The following is an 11,607-nucleotide window of genomic DNA, read 5'->3' on the forward strand; positions in this document are numbered from 1 at the left end:
TGTTACAATGAGTATTAAATAGAAAATAAAATATTATTTAAAATAAAAAGAAATAATTTAATTATTTTTCATATATTTTACTTAAATTTTATTTTATTTAATTAAAATCTTTAAATATCAAAAAAATTGCATAATTCACACTGAATCTGAAAAAAATAAAATTATATTATTACCAACTTTTGAATTAAAAATAAATGACATATAAAAATTAGTGATTTTAAAATCAAAGATGATAAAAATAAATTAGCTTCTTCGATTCATTTAAAAAAAAAATTTGTATTTTATAAAATATTTTTACAAAGTTCAAAAATTTTATAAAAACATCCTTATTATCTTTTTATTCAATTTTATATTTATTTAAAAAATTGATTCTATCAATCAAGACAAAAAGTCTATCAATATAAAGAAATTTTATAAATGATATGTACCTATGTTCAATCTTTTAATTTTTAAAATTAATATTCTATTAAATGAATGTATACAAGTGGTTATGAACCACATTTATAATATTTTATCATATGTGTCATTTTATTGTTAGGTTAATATGCAATACTGTTGTGTACTGTTTGTGTTCATATGTGTTTTTAATTATTATGATTTATATTTTTGCAACTTTTACATGACAATTTTATAGATATTATTACAAGGAATATTAATAATATATTTTTTATCGAAGAATTATTACTTATATTATTTATATACATTTATTCAAGAATTTGAAAAATATTGAAAATGTCAGAAAAGAAAAAAGAGCGACTACCTCCAGTATTTACTTTTATAAATGCTGGTCTTTCGGGGTAATTATCATAATTATCATAATTTTAAATATTATTTTTTTATTTTTTAATGCTTTCTAAGTTAAGCATTATTATAAATAGAAAAAATAAACGTATATCTAAATATGTGGACATATAAGGTATGTATAAATGTAAATTTATATTACTTACATTATTTAATTACTTACATTTTAAGAGATTTTATTATTTGTTTGATTTTAATATAATTATATGTATAATACACAATAATACAATACAATACAATTTATGAAAAATTATAGTATGGCAGCAACCTGTGTAGTTCATCCCATGGATGTAATAAAAACCCGGATCCAAGTACAAAAGGAAAAAACTTCAATCTTTAATGTAATTGCTTCCATATACAGAGAAGAGTCAATTTTGAAGTTTTATTCAGGTCTTAGCGCTGGTCTCTTACGACAGGCAACGTACACCACTGTAAGACTTGGTATTTATAATCAACTACAAGAATATTGGAAGTGAGTAAATATTTATTTTAAAATTAAATCATTTTTCTACGAATATATCGAATAATATATTATTTAAAAATTTACATACTATTTTAAAAATTTATTGATTTAAACTTTAATAGATCGAAGTACGCAACAAAACCCAATTTTGGTACATTAGCTCTAATGGCAGCTACGGCTGGAGCTTCGGGAGCTTTTATTGGTACACCAGCAGAAGTTGTTCTCGTAAGAATGACCTCTGATGGTAGACTGCCAAAAGGTTATTTAAATTATTTAATTATATATCATTTTTATTACATATTGGAATTATTTATATATAATTAAATATCTATATTTTTTTTTTAATTTTTTTTTTCCATCTTCAATATTTTCTTAATCATCATTAAATCTTTTTAATGCTAAATAATTTTGAGATAAAGATAAATCATATATCTAATTAAATTCCTTAATAATTATCTTTTCAATGATAAATAAGGGATTGAAATAAGTAATATGTTCATTCAATAAATTGTTTTATATTTTTTTAATATATTTTATTCAAACTAATTAATTTTATTTAATTCAGTAAATTATTTATAAACAATTAATTTTATTCAATTCAGTAAATTGTTTAATTTATTTAATTATATATATTCTGTTTTTATAGAACAAAGAAGAAATTACAAAAATGTATTTAACGCATTCGTGAGGATAGCTAGGGAAGAAGGAGTTACCACTCTTTGGAGAGGAAGCGTAGCAACAATGGGTCGAGCAGTGATTGTTAATATCTCTCAGCTTGCAACATACAGTCAAGCAAAATTTTTAATAGCGACAAAAAGTTATTATGAATTTCTTAATTTTCTCATTTTACATATATTATTTCTTTTTTTTTTAAAGAAAATATATCAAATATATCATAAATAAATGAATTAATAAAAATAGTATATACATTTTTTATACAGTGGATATGCCGGAAAGTGTTGAATTACATTTTTTGGCATCAATGTTATCTGGATTCCTTACTACCTTCAATTCTATGCCATTTGATATAGCTAAAACGAGGTAAAATGATATTCATTTTCATATTTATGAATTATGTTAATAATTGTTTATAATATGATTTAAAACTTATAAATACTTATATTTTTCAAATATTACTCAAATATTTCATCATTTATGATTAAGAGATATAAAAGAATAAAATTTTTCTATATTTTAGTTTTAATTCGATAGCTAGAAATTTTTTACATAAAATTTATTTATTTGATGATTGATGATTTGCATATATATTATTTATATCTCTTATTATTATTATGAAATATTATACTTTCATCTTTAAATTTAAAATTAATTTAAAATTAATTAAAGAAATTTACCATTTTTCATGATAATATTATATATTAAAAAAATAAAAATATCATAAATATACATTTATATCATATTTTTCAGAATACAAACCTTAAAAGGTGTAGGAAAACCACCTGGTTTGATAACAATGTTGATAACGATAACGAAGACTGAAGGTTTTTTAGCACTTTGGAAAGGTTTTTGGCCTACTTATTGCAAAATAGGTCCACATACTGTTTTAACATTTATAATTAATGAACAAATAGCAAATTTATATAGATGGTATTTTATGTAGATAAATATCAATATTTGTGTACGTATATATATATGTATGTTAATTTTTTGATAAAAAAAATTTAATTGAATTAAATATTTGTGTTCTTATTTATACTCACATAAAAAAAAATTTTAAATTGAAAAATAATTTTAATTTATTAATTTACATACTTATTTACTATTTATTTATCATTTTATTATCAGAATAGAATATTTATCTAATATTTTATTATTATTATCATATTTTTTATACAATTATATAAACTATTAAAGATATAGTTAATATTTCAACTTAAAATTATAGTTTATTTGCAATAAATCATATTGTAATATTATATTTTGTGTTATAAACAAAATTATGATATTAATATATTTCTATAAAATTACAAAATCAAAGAATCCTATATTCATTATTACATTAAATTATTCTATTAATTATTATCAAAATATTATTCTATTTAGATTGTAAACAACGAAACATGTAATTAAATGGGAAAATAATAAAATAAAATCTTTTTTTTAGCACGCGTTATTCATAATCTTTTTTGCGATATTATTTATCAAAATAAAATTCTAAATCTAATCGTCTTTTACAAGGAACATATTATATGCGTATTTAAACTGTTCAAGACATATCATAGTAATCACGGCATAAGGAGCTGATCTAATATAATATGGAAACCATCCACGGTACAGTGCAAATATTCCTTCCTCTTTCATTGTTATGACCAACATCCGAGGTAAGCTTGGTGGTTTTGTAGGTAAAACCCAATTTTGTACTCTGTAACGAATAAAAAATAAAAATATTTAATATCAATAAATAAATATAATAATTAAAGTTCTAATAATTACTTAGTTTTAACTACATCCACAGGAAGTGATGCTAAACACATCACTGTTCCAGAGATCATTGATGCGATAAATGACAACCATAAACCTTCTTCAAAGAGACCTATAGTTATTAATATTACACGTAATTATATATATATAATTATTAAATATATAATTAATTTCGTTTTTTTATAATTATACAAATTATGAAAATTAATTCTAATTTAAGCTTTTTGTAATCATTCATTAAAAATTAATAAATAATTTTTTATAACTAAAAGAATAAAAATAAAATAAAAATTACTACAAAAATAATATATACAATTACATTAATTTATTTAATATTTATATTAATTTTTTTTAATTTTCAATATTTAAAAATTTTTTAAGCTTTAAAACTTAGTTAAAAATTAGTTTCAAAGATTAATTAGATAAGTAATAAATTAATTATTTTACAAATCTATTCGATTGATAAAATATTTTTCTAAAATTGATAAGCTATTATAATTCATATACCAGTATCTAGTAATGATACTTTCGCTCTACTGTAGGTGCCCAATTGAGTTCCATTCACAAGTGCCCCTCTAGTCATCGTTGGTACAGCTCCTCTCCATAATCTACCAATACCCTCCGTTTTATAAATAGTAATTAATCCAGCGAAAGCATTTCTGTAATTCCGTCGTTTCTCTAAAAATTCATTCTTTAATTTATGTTTTTCCAATATTTTTTAATCAAAAAAAAAGAAGATCAAAGTTCGTCAAAAAATATTATTATTATTTATATTATTTTAATATCTTATTCTCTTTTCATTATTATTTAATTCAGCAAAATATCGAGTAGTTTGTAAAAAAAAAGAGTATATAATATATAATAATAATTTGTAAAAATAAAGATTAAAATAGAATATCATAAAAAACAAGTATTTTCTATAGCAATACATGATTGAAATTCTTTTTTTCTCTTCTTTTTTCCTAATTAATAGAATTTAATTATAATAATTTAATACATAATCTATATATCTATATATCTATTCGTGAAAAAAATATTAATGTAGATTTGAAAATTATTTATCTTATAATATTAAATTGAATATGAATTATTTCAAATAACATTTAAAGGATTCTTTTTAATTTTTTTCTTAACTTTTTTTAATTGAAATTTTATTTATGTTACTAATATTAATAATTATTATTATAGTTTATTTACACAAATAATTTGCATAAATAAAATTTTCATATATTCTTTAGAAAAAAAGGATGAAACTTATTACTTAATTTAAGAAAAATACTCACCAGGAGGTAATTGTAGATCACCTACCATACGAACTAAAATCAAATCAGACGGTGTTCCAACAAATGCACCAACAGTACCGGACACCATTCCAATACCGAGCATTGTAGCATAATTTAAACGACCAAAATAACTCCTAAATTTTAAATTTTATCTTTCTTTAATTAATTTGTTATAATATTTAATTAATTCGTTATAATATTTACAATTACCATAAATTGTATATTGTATATTATATATTGTAAATAACTATATAATTATTATAAGTGATTTATATAAATATAAAGATTTATATATAAAAAAATATGAGAAAAAATATTTTCTAAAAAAATCAAATTATTTTATTAAGAATTAATATGGAATTAATTAATTAAATTAAAAAATAGTATACTTACTGGGCAAAATCATATAATGTAGTATAGCAGCCAAGCCTTGCAGTGCTATATGTTAATTGTCGAAGAATAGCTGCAGTCCAACCAACATAAAATCCCCGAATTCCAACTTCCTTTAAAGTCTGTTTTATTGTCTCTTGCAAAGATGTACGTGTAATTTGCATACGTAACTTCGCTAAATCCATGGGATACACTGAAGTTTGTGATATGACACTGCATGACATGTGAAAATAAAAGTCCAGTATTAAAAATTAAAAAATTAAAGATAGATATAGAAAATTTTTCATATTTAAAATTTTAAATTAATTTTTATAAATGAAAAGAATTTTTATATTTGTTATATTTTTATATTTTATATTTATATTAAATATGAATTAGAAAAGGAACATATTGTTCTAATATATTTTATTAATTTAAATTTATATAAATATAAAGATTCTTATTAAAATTTTAAAATAAAAAATTAAACTTAAATCTTCAAGTATGAATAAAAAAATATAAAATATAAAAAATATTGAACATTTTACCCTGATAATCCACCAATAATGAAATTAACATGAACAGGCAATTTTTGATCCTTATGAACCAATAATAATACTGAATCATCATTTATCATTAAATTATGAGATTTTACTGATAAAAAATGCATTAATCTTTGTTAAAATTTGATGAAATATATTATTTCAAACTAATTTATTGTTTCACGATTCATATGTGAGAATTTAGCAACATTTAATGATTCATAAATCTATAGTCTGTCTATTTATATATGTAAATGTTAAATATGAAGTAACCAGTACTTTTAATTATCATAATAAGATGAATAATCATATTAATCACTATATGAATAAATTATTATGTGTGATATAAATAATAACAAGAAATAAAAATTAATGAATTGAATGAATTACAAAATAAATATTCAAAGTCAAAAATCTATTATATTCTATATTATCAATAAAAAGTAGTAATATATATATTGATGGATAGATCATGATAATTTAAGAAATAATTTTTAGACATTTGTCGGTAATATAATCACTATAGGTGAGTGAAAGTTTCAAAAAGTAGTCACTAAGAATTGGTAAATTTGTTTCTGGCTTTTGCTTCGTTTTCTTTTGTAGAGTTATATGCAATTTTTCCAGACATTTATGTATCATTTTCAATGTATTGCTCATAGCAGGGCTAACAGCGACCATCTGAGCAAGACTTCGAATTTCTCCATCGTGTAGAAGTATGTTACATCCTTGTCTTTTTACTCTATCATAAAAAATCTGTAACTCGAAATTGAATTTTTCAATTTTTCAAAAAAATATATATTATGATGGATAAAGAAAGAAATGAAATGTATTGCATAAAAAAAAAATAATAGTAAATAAACGTACATTACATGATTCGAATAAATTTTTGAGATGACACCATTTATAATTGGAAAATCTACTATGATGTAGTTGAGTAATTGCAACCGCGAATCTTTCTACAGTTTCATTCCAATCGGGTGTTTTATTTGTTAATAAAAGAGATGATTTTCTTCTTTCCATTTGCGAAGTTACTACAACATCGCTGATAAAATTATCGGTCTCAACACTATTTAAATATAAAATGAAATTTAAAAAATTCTTTCAAAAGAACAAGATAGCATTAAAAATTGCACAATAAAATTTATTTTATTGAATATAATAAAATTATTAAATAAGTAAATTTTAACAAATTTCTTCAAAAAAATATTATTGATTAAAAAATACAGATATGAGTATTTTTTAATTTAAAAAAATATTTTTTAAATCGATTTCTTTTACTTACTTATACCATCCATTAATTGCAAATTTTATCCACTCGATATAACTTTGCAAAGAGGTATAATAAGGAAACACGTTCAATATTAATATGACCAATCTCTCCTCTTGCTTATGCATATAGCAATAACAATCGACACTTAAATAACCAAAGTATCCTCTATTTTGTATATCTTTAGCGAATTTGTTCACTATTGGATGTAAATTTGTAATGTCCACAGAAGTTTGAGGTAACATATAAATAGTTGTACCATATACCGATTCTGTTAATAAAATAAGAATATTTATAAATCATAAAAGAATATCATTATTTTATTTTATTCATTAATTTTATTCATTATTTTATTCATGAATTAAATCTATTTTTGTTAATATTACGTTTTTTTAACGAAATTTTATTTTTATATACTGATTATTTTTATATCATAATTGTAAAAAATTTATTTTATTTTCATTTGTAAACTTATAATTATGTTAAAAAAATAGAAAATATTCTATGTTTGTAAATTTTTAAAACATTTACATTTATTATGACACACTTTGTATTATATAGGCCATTTTTAGAGAATTCAATTCTAAACGTTAAACATGGAAGTTGATTGGGAATATATTATATCGATATAATTATATCGATTAGAACTTATTTTGATTAGAATTTATTTTTTAATTATGTAATTAATTTAATTATTAACACCTTTACATTTGTTTAGAATATATGTGGAATGAATTATTTAACGTAATCATCTCAATTATTTTCAGATAACTCCTCAAGATTTCAATCAATTTTACATGTGATTCAAAAATGTGATAAAAAAATGATAAAAAAATGCTATTTGAACTTGCCGAATTCATTTTGACATTGTTAACCAATAAAAAAAAATAAATTAAATGGTTATACATAAAAAAAATAATCAAAATGTTATTTTCTATATTCAGATATTAAAAATTGATATGAATACTGAAGTAATAAATGTATAAATACATAAAATGATACCTAAGTTTATTCTATTGGCGCTACCCAACCATTTAGGTCCCTTTTTGGTCATTTTCGCTGGGATAAACAAAGAAAGTTGAACCGATTCGGGATCAGGCGGAATTGCTTGGATTATGCACCCAAATTTTTGCACATGTTCATAAAACTTATCCCAATTAGGATATACCCTTGACAATCGTGTCACACTCCGTATAACTAACGGTATATGGTTCTTCATTTTCTTAAGATATTCGTCTCGCACACTCGGTTGGATTTCCCAAATATCCTCATACTTTTCCCGTTCCCGCCTTAACTGCGGCATGAATGGAACGCTGATATGATTGATCAGAAAAAATCCGCAATGCTTGCCCACTATACCGTAATTCAACTTGAACAACCACGTGCTGATTTCGGTGTGAAGGACCATTAATTCGGACAAAGAGGAGCAAAGGTTTTCAAAGTCTGTTATATGCCTTCTGTGTGGTGGTTGAGAGAGGCCAAGATTCTCGATTATCTCACACATGTTGGAGGCATTTAAAAGTATTCTTTGCGCCTCCATGTCGGGGCTCAATAAAGGAACGTTCAGGGTACCGGCCAATCTCATGTCACATTCGTCGACAATGTAAGGCAAGAAGTAAGCTAATTTTCCCTCGATCTTCTTCTTGATCTCGTTAATTGATTCCTGGGAACAATGAAGGACCCTGGATACGTTTAAAGTAAGTTTTTTAAATGTATCCATCTGCGAAAGAGCGATGAATGTGATTCGTTTCGCGATTTTTTCGGAAGGTGATATGGACTCGATGAAATCGTTGTACATGATTAATAAATCTTTGATAGGCTTCACGGGTAGGATATAGATCACCTCGCTATGTAGATTGCGAACGAAACAGATTCTCAATAACATAATATTTTGATAAACGGTCAACAATTTTGGATTGAGTATTTCGCGTAATTCTAAAGGATAACCCATGGACGGTAGATGCACAACTATGTGCGGTTGTAATATCATCGAATCGAATTCTATGCTAAGCTTTTCAGTAAGATCTCGAGTTTCTTGCAAAGAAACCAGCATTTTGTTTAGATAACGTCGATGCATTTCTTTCTTTGCTTTTAATGAGATCCAGAAAAACCACATGAGACTGGCGGCTATGTAAAGATGTGCCGATTCTATTTTCTTTTTTCGTAACTAAAAAATAAAATTGGTTAGATATATTAAATTTTTTATTTTTATCTCGTATTTCTATTTTATTTTCCTTAGTGCATAACTTTATTTCGATAGAATCTACAAATAAGTGAAAGTGGAATGATTAAAGTTATTCAATAAAAATAATATTTACCCAATATCCACGCCAGCAAGCTTGTATTAGCGTCGCAGCTGCAGATCTCTGTTCGATTTTTTGAAACTGTAACTTCAAGCTCTTTAACCAAATAGCATCGTGTTTGTGTGTCAAAAGAGGAATTAAATCTGTTTTCGATAATATAAAATGTGTCATAGTAACGTTCGACAAAAAGTCAAAAGTTGCGCGTGCGTTCAATTGTAATAAAGATATCGAACGTTTCTTTGCAATTTTTTCGATTTGTGGGCGAAGAACTAAATGCCACTTTGAACTATATTGACGTCCATAAAGATCTAAAACTTTTGTCCAAACATCGTTAATCTTAAATTCTCCATCAACAAATTTTAAATTGTTCAATTTTGAGAATTCATCTTTCAGGGAGGAAACAGTGTAAACTTCCTTGTCCTTAAGAAGCTGAAGAAACTCTACGATTGACTGTTGCTGAATATCATTTATATCAATTATATCAGTAGCAAGTTTGAAAGCATCATTCCTTTAAAAAAAAATTATTATTATTAATATTAATAATAAATTAATAAATATATTCTTATCCATAAATTTTTAGATATTTGTTAATTTTAAATACAATGTTTATTAAAATTAAAATTTTCAAATTAAATATTAGTTTTTTTAATAATGTAAACGATTAATATTTATCAATTTTAGTTTGTAATTACGTTTATTTATATTATTATTTCTCTATATATACTAATATAATATATTCATTTTAGGACATTTTTGAAGAGTTCGATCAATTTTAAAAATATATAGAAGTTGGTATATGTTAGTTAAAGTTTATTTATATAGTTTTAAGTAATTTAAGTTTAGATTAAATAAAAGATTAAATAAAAGACATTATATAATAAAATGAAATGTCTTAAAGGAATAATAGATTAAAGAAGTTACCTACAAATTAGTTCGTTTTTTTGGCAAGGAGAACATACTTGTTCTTAGCCAAATAATATCTTGCATAAACTTCAAATCATGCTCATCAAATTCCGTATGTTCTTCTTTTCTTGGTTGTTTCAAGATATTTTGGGTATCATCAAGATCCCATATAGTTTTATTCTTCCAAGTGCAATGACAAAGTTCATCATCCTCCGGTTCGTCAAATATATCATGATATATTTGACAAGATTTTCTCATCTCCTCTGGAGATATATAAGATGGTGGTTGCATGCGACCTTTTATTGATGTTATTAAGTCAATGTTCAAACGTATGAAAGTCTCTTCGCATAATTGTTCCATATTTATGAGCTCTTCTAAAATATACTTGTGGAACATGTGAATGTATTTTATAGCGGCGGCACTGATTTTCTCATTCTTCGGACTATTCGCAAAAAAGTAAGATAAATTTGATATAATTATTATTTTCAAACTTATAAATAATTATTTGTTAATAATATTATAATTCTGATTTCAAAATAGATTTCTTTTTTATTATTAATTATTTAAAATTATTTAAAAGGAAATTAAAATTTAAAAAGAATTTACTTTTAATATGAATTATTAAATTTTATCCTGAATTAAATTTAAATTTAAATTTTTATGTTATTCAAAACTCTTTTTATTATAAATATTATGAACTAACCTGTTTTCTTGAATTAATTCTTTCTTACGTGTATTAAGAAATTGCTTAATAAGAATAACCTGTTCTCGTATTCCCTTGATACAAGATTTTAGCATATCTAAAAATTGAAAATTTAATTCTTCGGTTCGTAAATTTTTATCATAACGATTCATTTTAATAATTTTATTATAATAATGAAGATTTTTAATGTAGATAAAATTTTATAAATATGTTTTAAATATTTATTTTAAAATATGTATTTATATACATAATATGTAATAATATTGTTATTAAAATTACGTTAATTATAACTTTTTATTCAATTGAATATGTTGCAATTAAATATATCTATTTTTTATTGAGGGTGTCATTATTTTATATTGATTTCATTTATTATAATTATAAATCATGATCTAAATAGTAATAAATATTTTATTTATTACTATAGATGTTAAGTACGTATTCAAAATATAAATTGATGTAATCGTATCATAATTGTAATATAATCGAAAATGTATATATAAATTTGAATAAGAAATAGATTCAAATAAT

At 22.8% G+C, this 11,607-nt stretch overlaps 3 protein-coding genes across 3 annotated transcripts; 1 reads left to right on the plus strand and 2 right to left on the minus strand.

Annotated features, from left to right (window-relative positions):
• The first annotated feature begins 970 nt into the window (after positions 1-970).
• On the plus strand, positions 971-2,885 carry LOC108004387 (mitochondrial 2-oxoglutarate/malate carrier protein-like). The gene is made up of 5 exons (XM_028664086.2): positions 971-1,273; positions 1,387-1,523; positions 1,911-2,081; positions 2,206-2,305; positions 2,693-2,885. Exons 1-5 carry the CDS (start codon positions 1,044-1,046, stop codon positions 2,883-2,885), a joined length of 831 nt encoding a protein of 276 aa, XP_028519887.2. The 5' UTR covers positions 971-1,043.
• A 335-nt stretch (positions 2,886-3,220) lies between these two features.
• On the minus strand, positions 3,221-5,696 carry LOC108004386 (mitochondrial 2-oxoglutarate/malate carrier protein-like). The gene is made up of 5 exons (XM_028664057.2): positions 5,383-5,696; positions 4,990-5,123; positions 4,214-4,384; positions 3,719-3,818; positions 3,221-3,647 (listed from the first exon to the last, which is right to left on the minus strand). Exons 1-5 carry the CDS (start codon positions 5,601-5,603, stop codon positions 3,446-3,448), a joined length of 828 nt encoding a protein of 275 aa, XP_028519858.2. The 5' UTR covers positions 5,604-5,696; the 3' UTR covers positions 3,221-3,445.
• Positions 5,697-6,250: 554 nt separating this feature from the next.
• LOC114576789 (IQ motif-containing protein H-like) lies at positions 6,251-11,171 on the minus strand. The gene is made up of 7 exons (XM_028664049.2): positions 11,077-11,171; positions 10,396-10,815; positions 9,486-9,978; positions 8,170-9,334; positions 7,183-7,438; positions 6,765-6,966; positions 6,251-6,653 (listed from the first exon to the last, which is right to left on the minus strand). The coding sequence occupies exons 1-7, from the start codon at positions 11,169-11,171 to the stop codon at positions 6,381-6,383; spliced, it is 2,904 nt and encodes a 967-aa protein (XP_028519850.2). The 3' UTR covers positions 6,251-6,380.
• Positions 11,172-11,607: the final 436 nt, after the last annotated feature.

Source organism: Apis cerana, linkage group LG14 (genome assembly GCF_029169275.1).
Source record: "Apis cerana isolate GH-2021 linkage group LG14, AcerK_1.0, whole genome shotgun sequence".
NCBI classification, from domain to species: domain Eukaryota; kingdom Metazoa; phylum Arthropoda; class Insecta; order Hymenoptera; family Apidae; genus Apis; species Apis cerana.

Bases quoted from the DNA above. Each gene is read 5' to 3' on its own strand.
- LOC108004386 (XM_028664057.2), bottom strand. From the start codon at position 5,603: ATGTCATGCAGTGTCATATCACAAACTTCAGTGTATCCCATGGATTTA. The intron at 3,819-4,213 runs GTATATGAATTA...TAATAACTATAG, and splicing joins AGTATCATTACTAGATACTG to GTCTCTTTGAAGAAGGTTTA. The intron at 3,648-3,718 runs GTAATTATTAGA...TATTCGTTACAG, and splicing joins GTGGATGTAGTTAAAACTAA to AGTACAAAATTGGGTTTTAC.
- LOC114576789 (XM_028664049.2), bottom strand. From the start codon at position 11,171: ATGCTAAAATCTTGTATCAAGGGAATACGAGAACAGGTTATTCTTATT. The intron at 9,335-9,485 runs GTAAATATTATT...TTTATTTTTTAG, and splicing joins CTTGCTGGCGTGGATATTGG to TTACGAAAAAAGAAAATAGA. The intron at 6,967-7,182 runs GTAAGTAAAAGA...ATATTTAAATAG, and splicing joins GCAATTAATGGATGGTATAA to TGTTGAGACCGATAATTTTA.
- LOC108004387 (XM_028664086.2), top strand. From the start codon at position 1,044: ATGAAAAATTATAGTATGGCAGCAACCTGTGTAGTTCATCCCATGGAT. The intron at 1,274-1,386 runs GTGAGTAAATAT...AAACTTTAATAG, and splicing joins CAACTACAAGAATATTGGAA to ATCGAAGTACGCAACAAAAC. The intron at 1,524-1,910 runs GTTATTTAAATT...CTGTTTTTATAG, and splicing joins TGATGGTAGACTGCCAAAAG to AACAAAGAAGAAATTACAAA.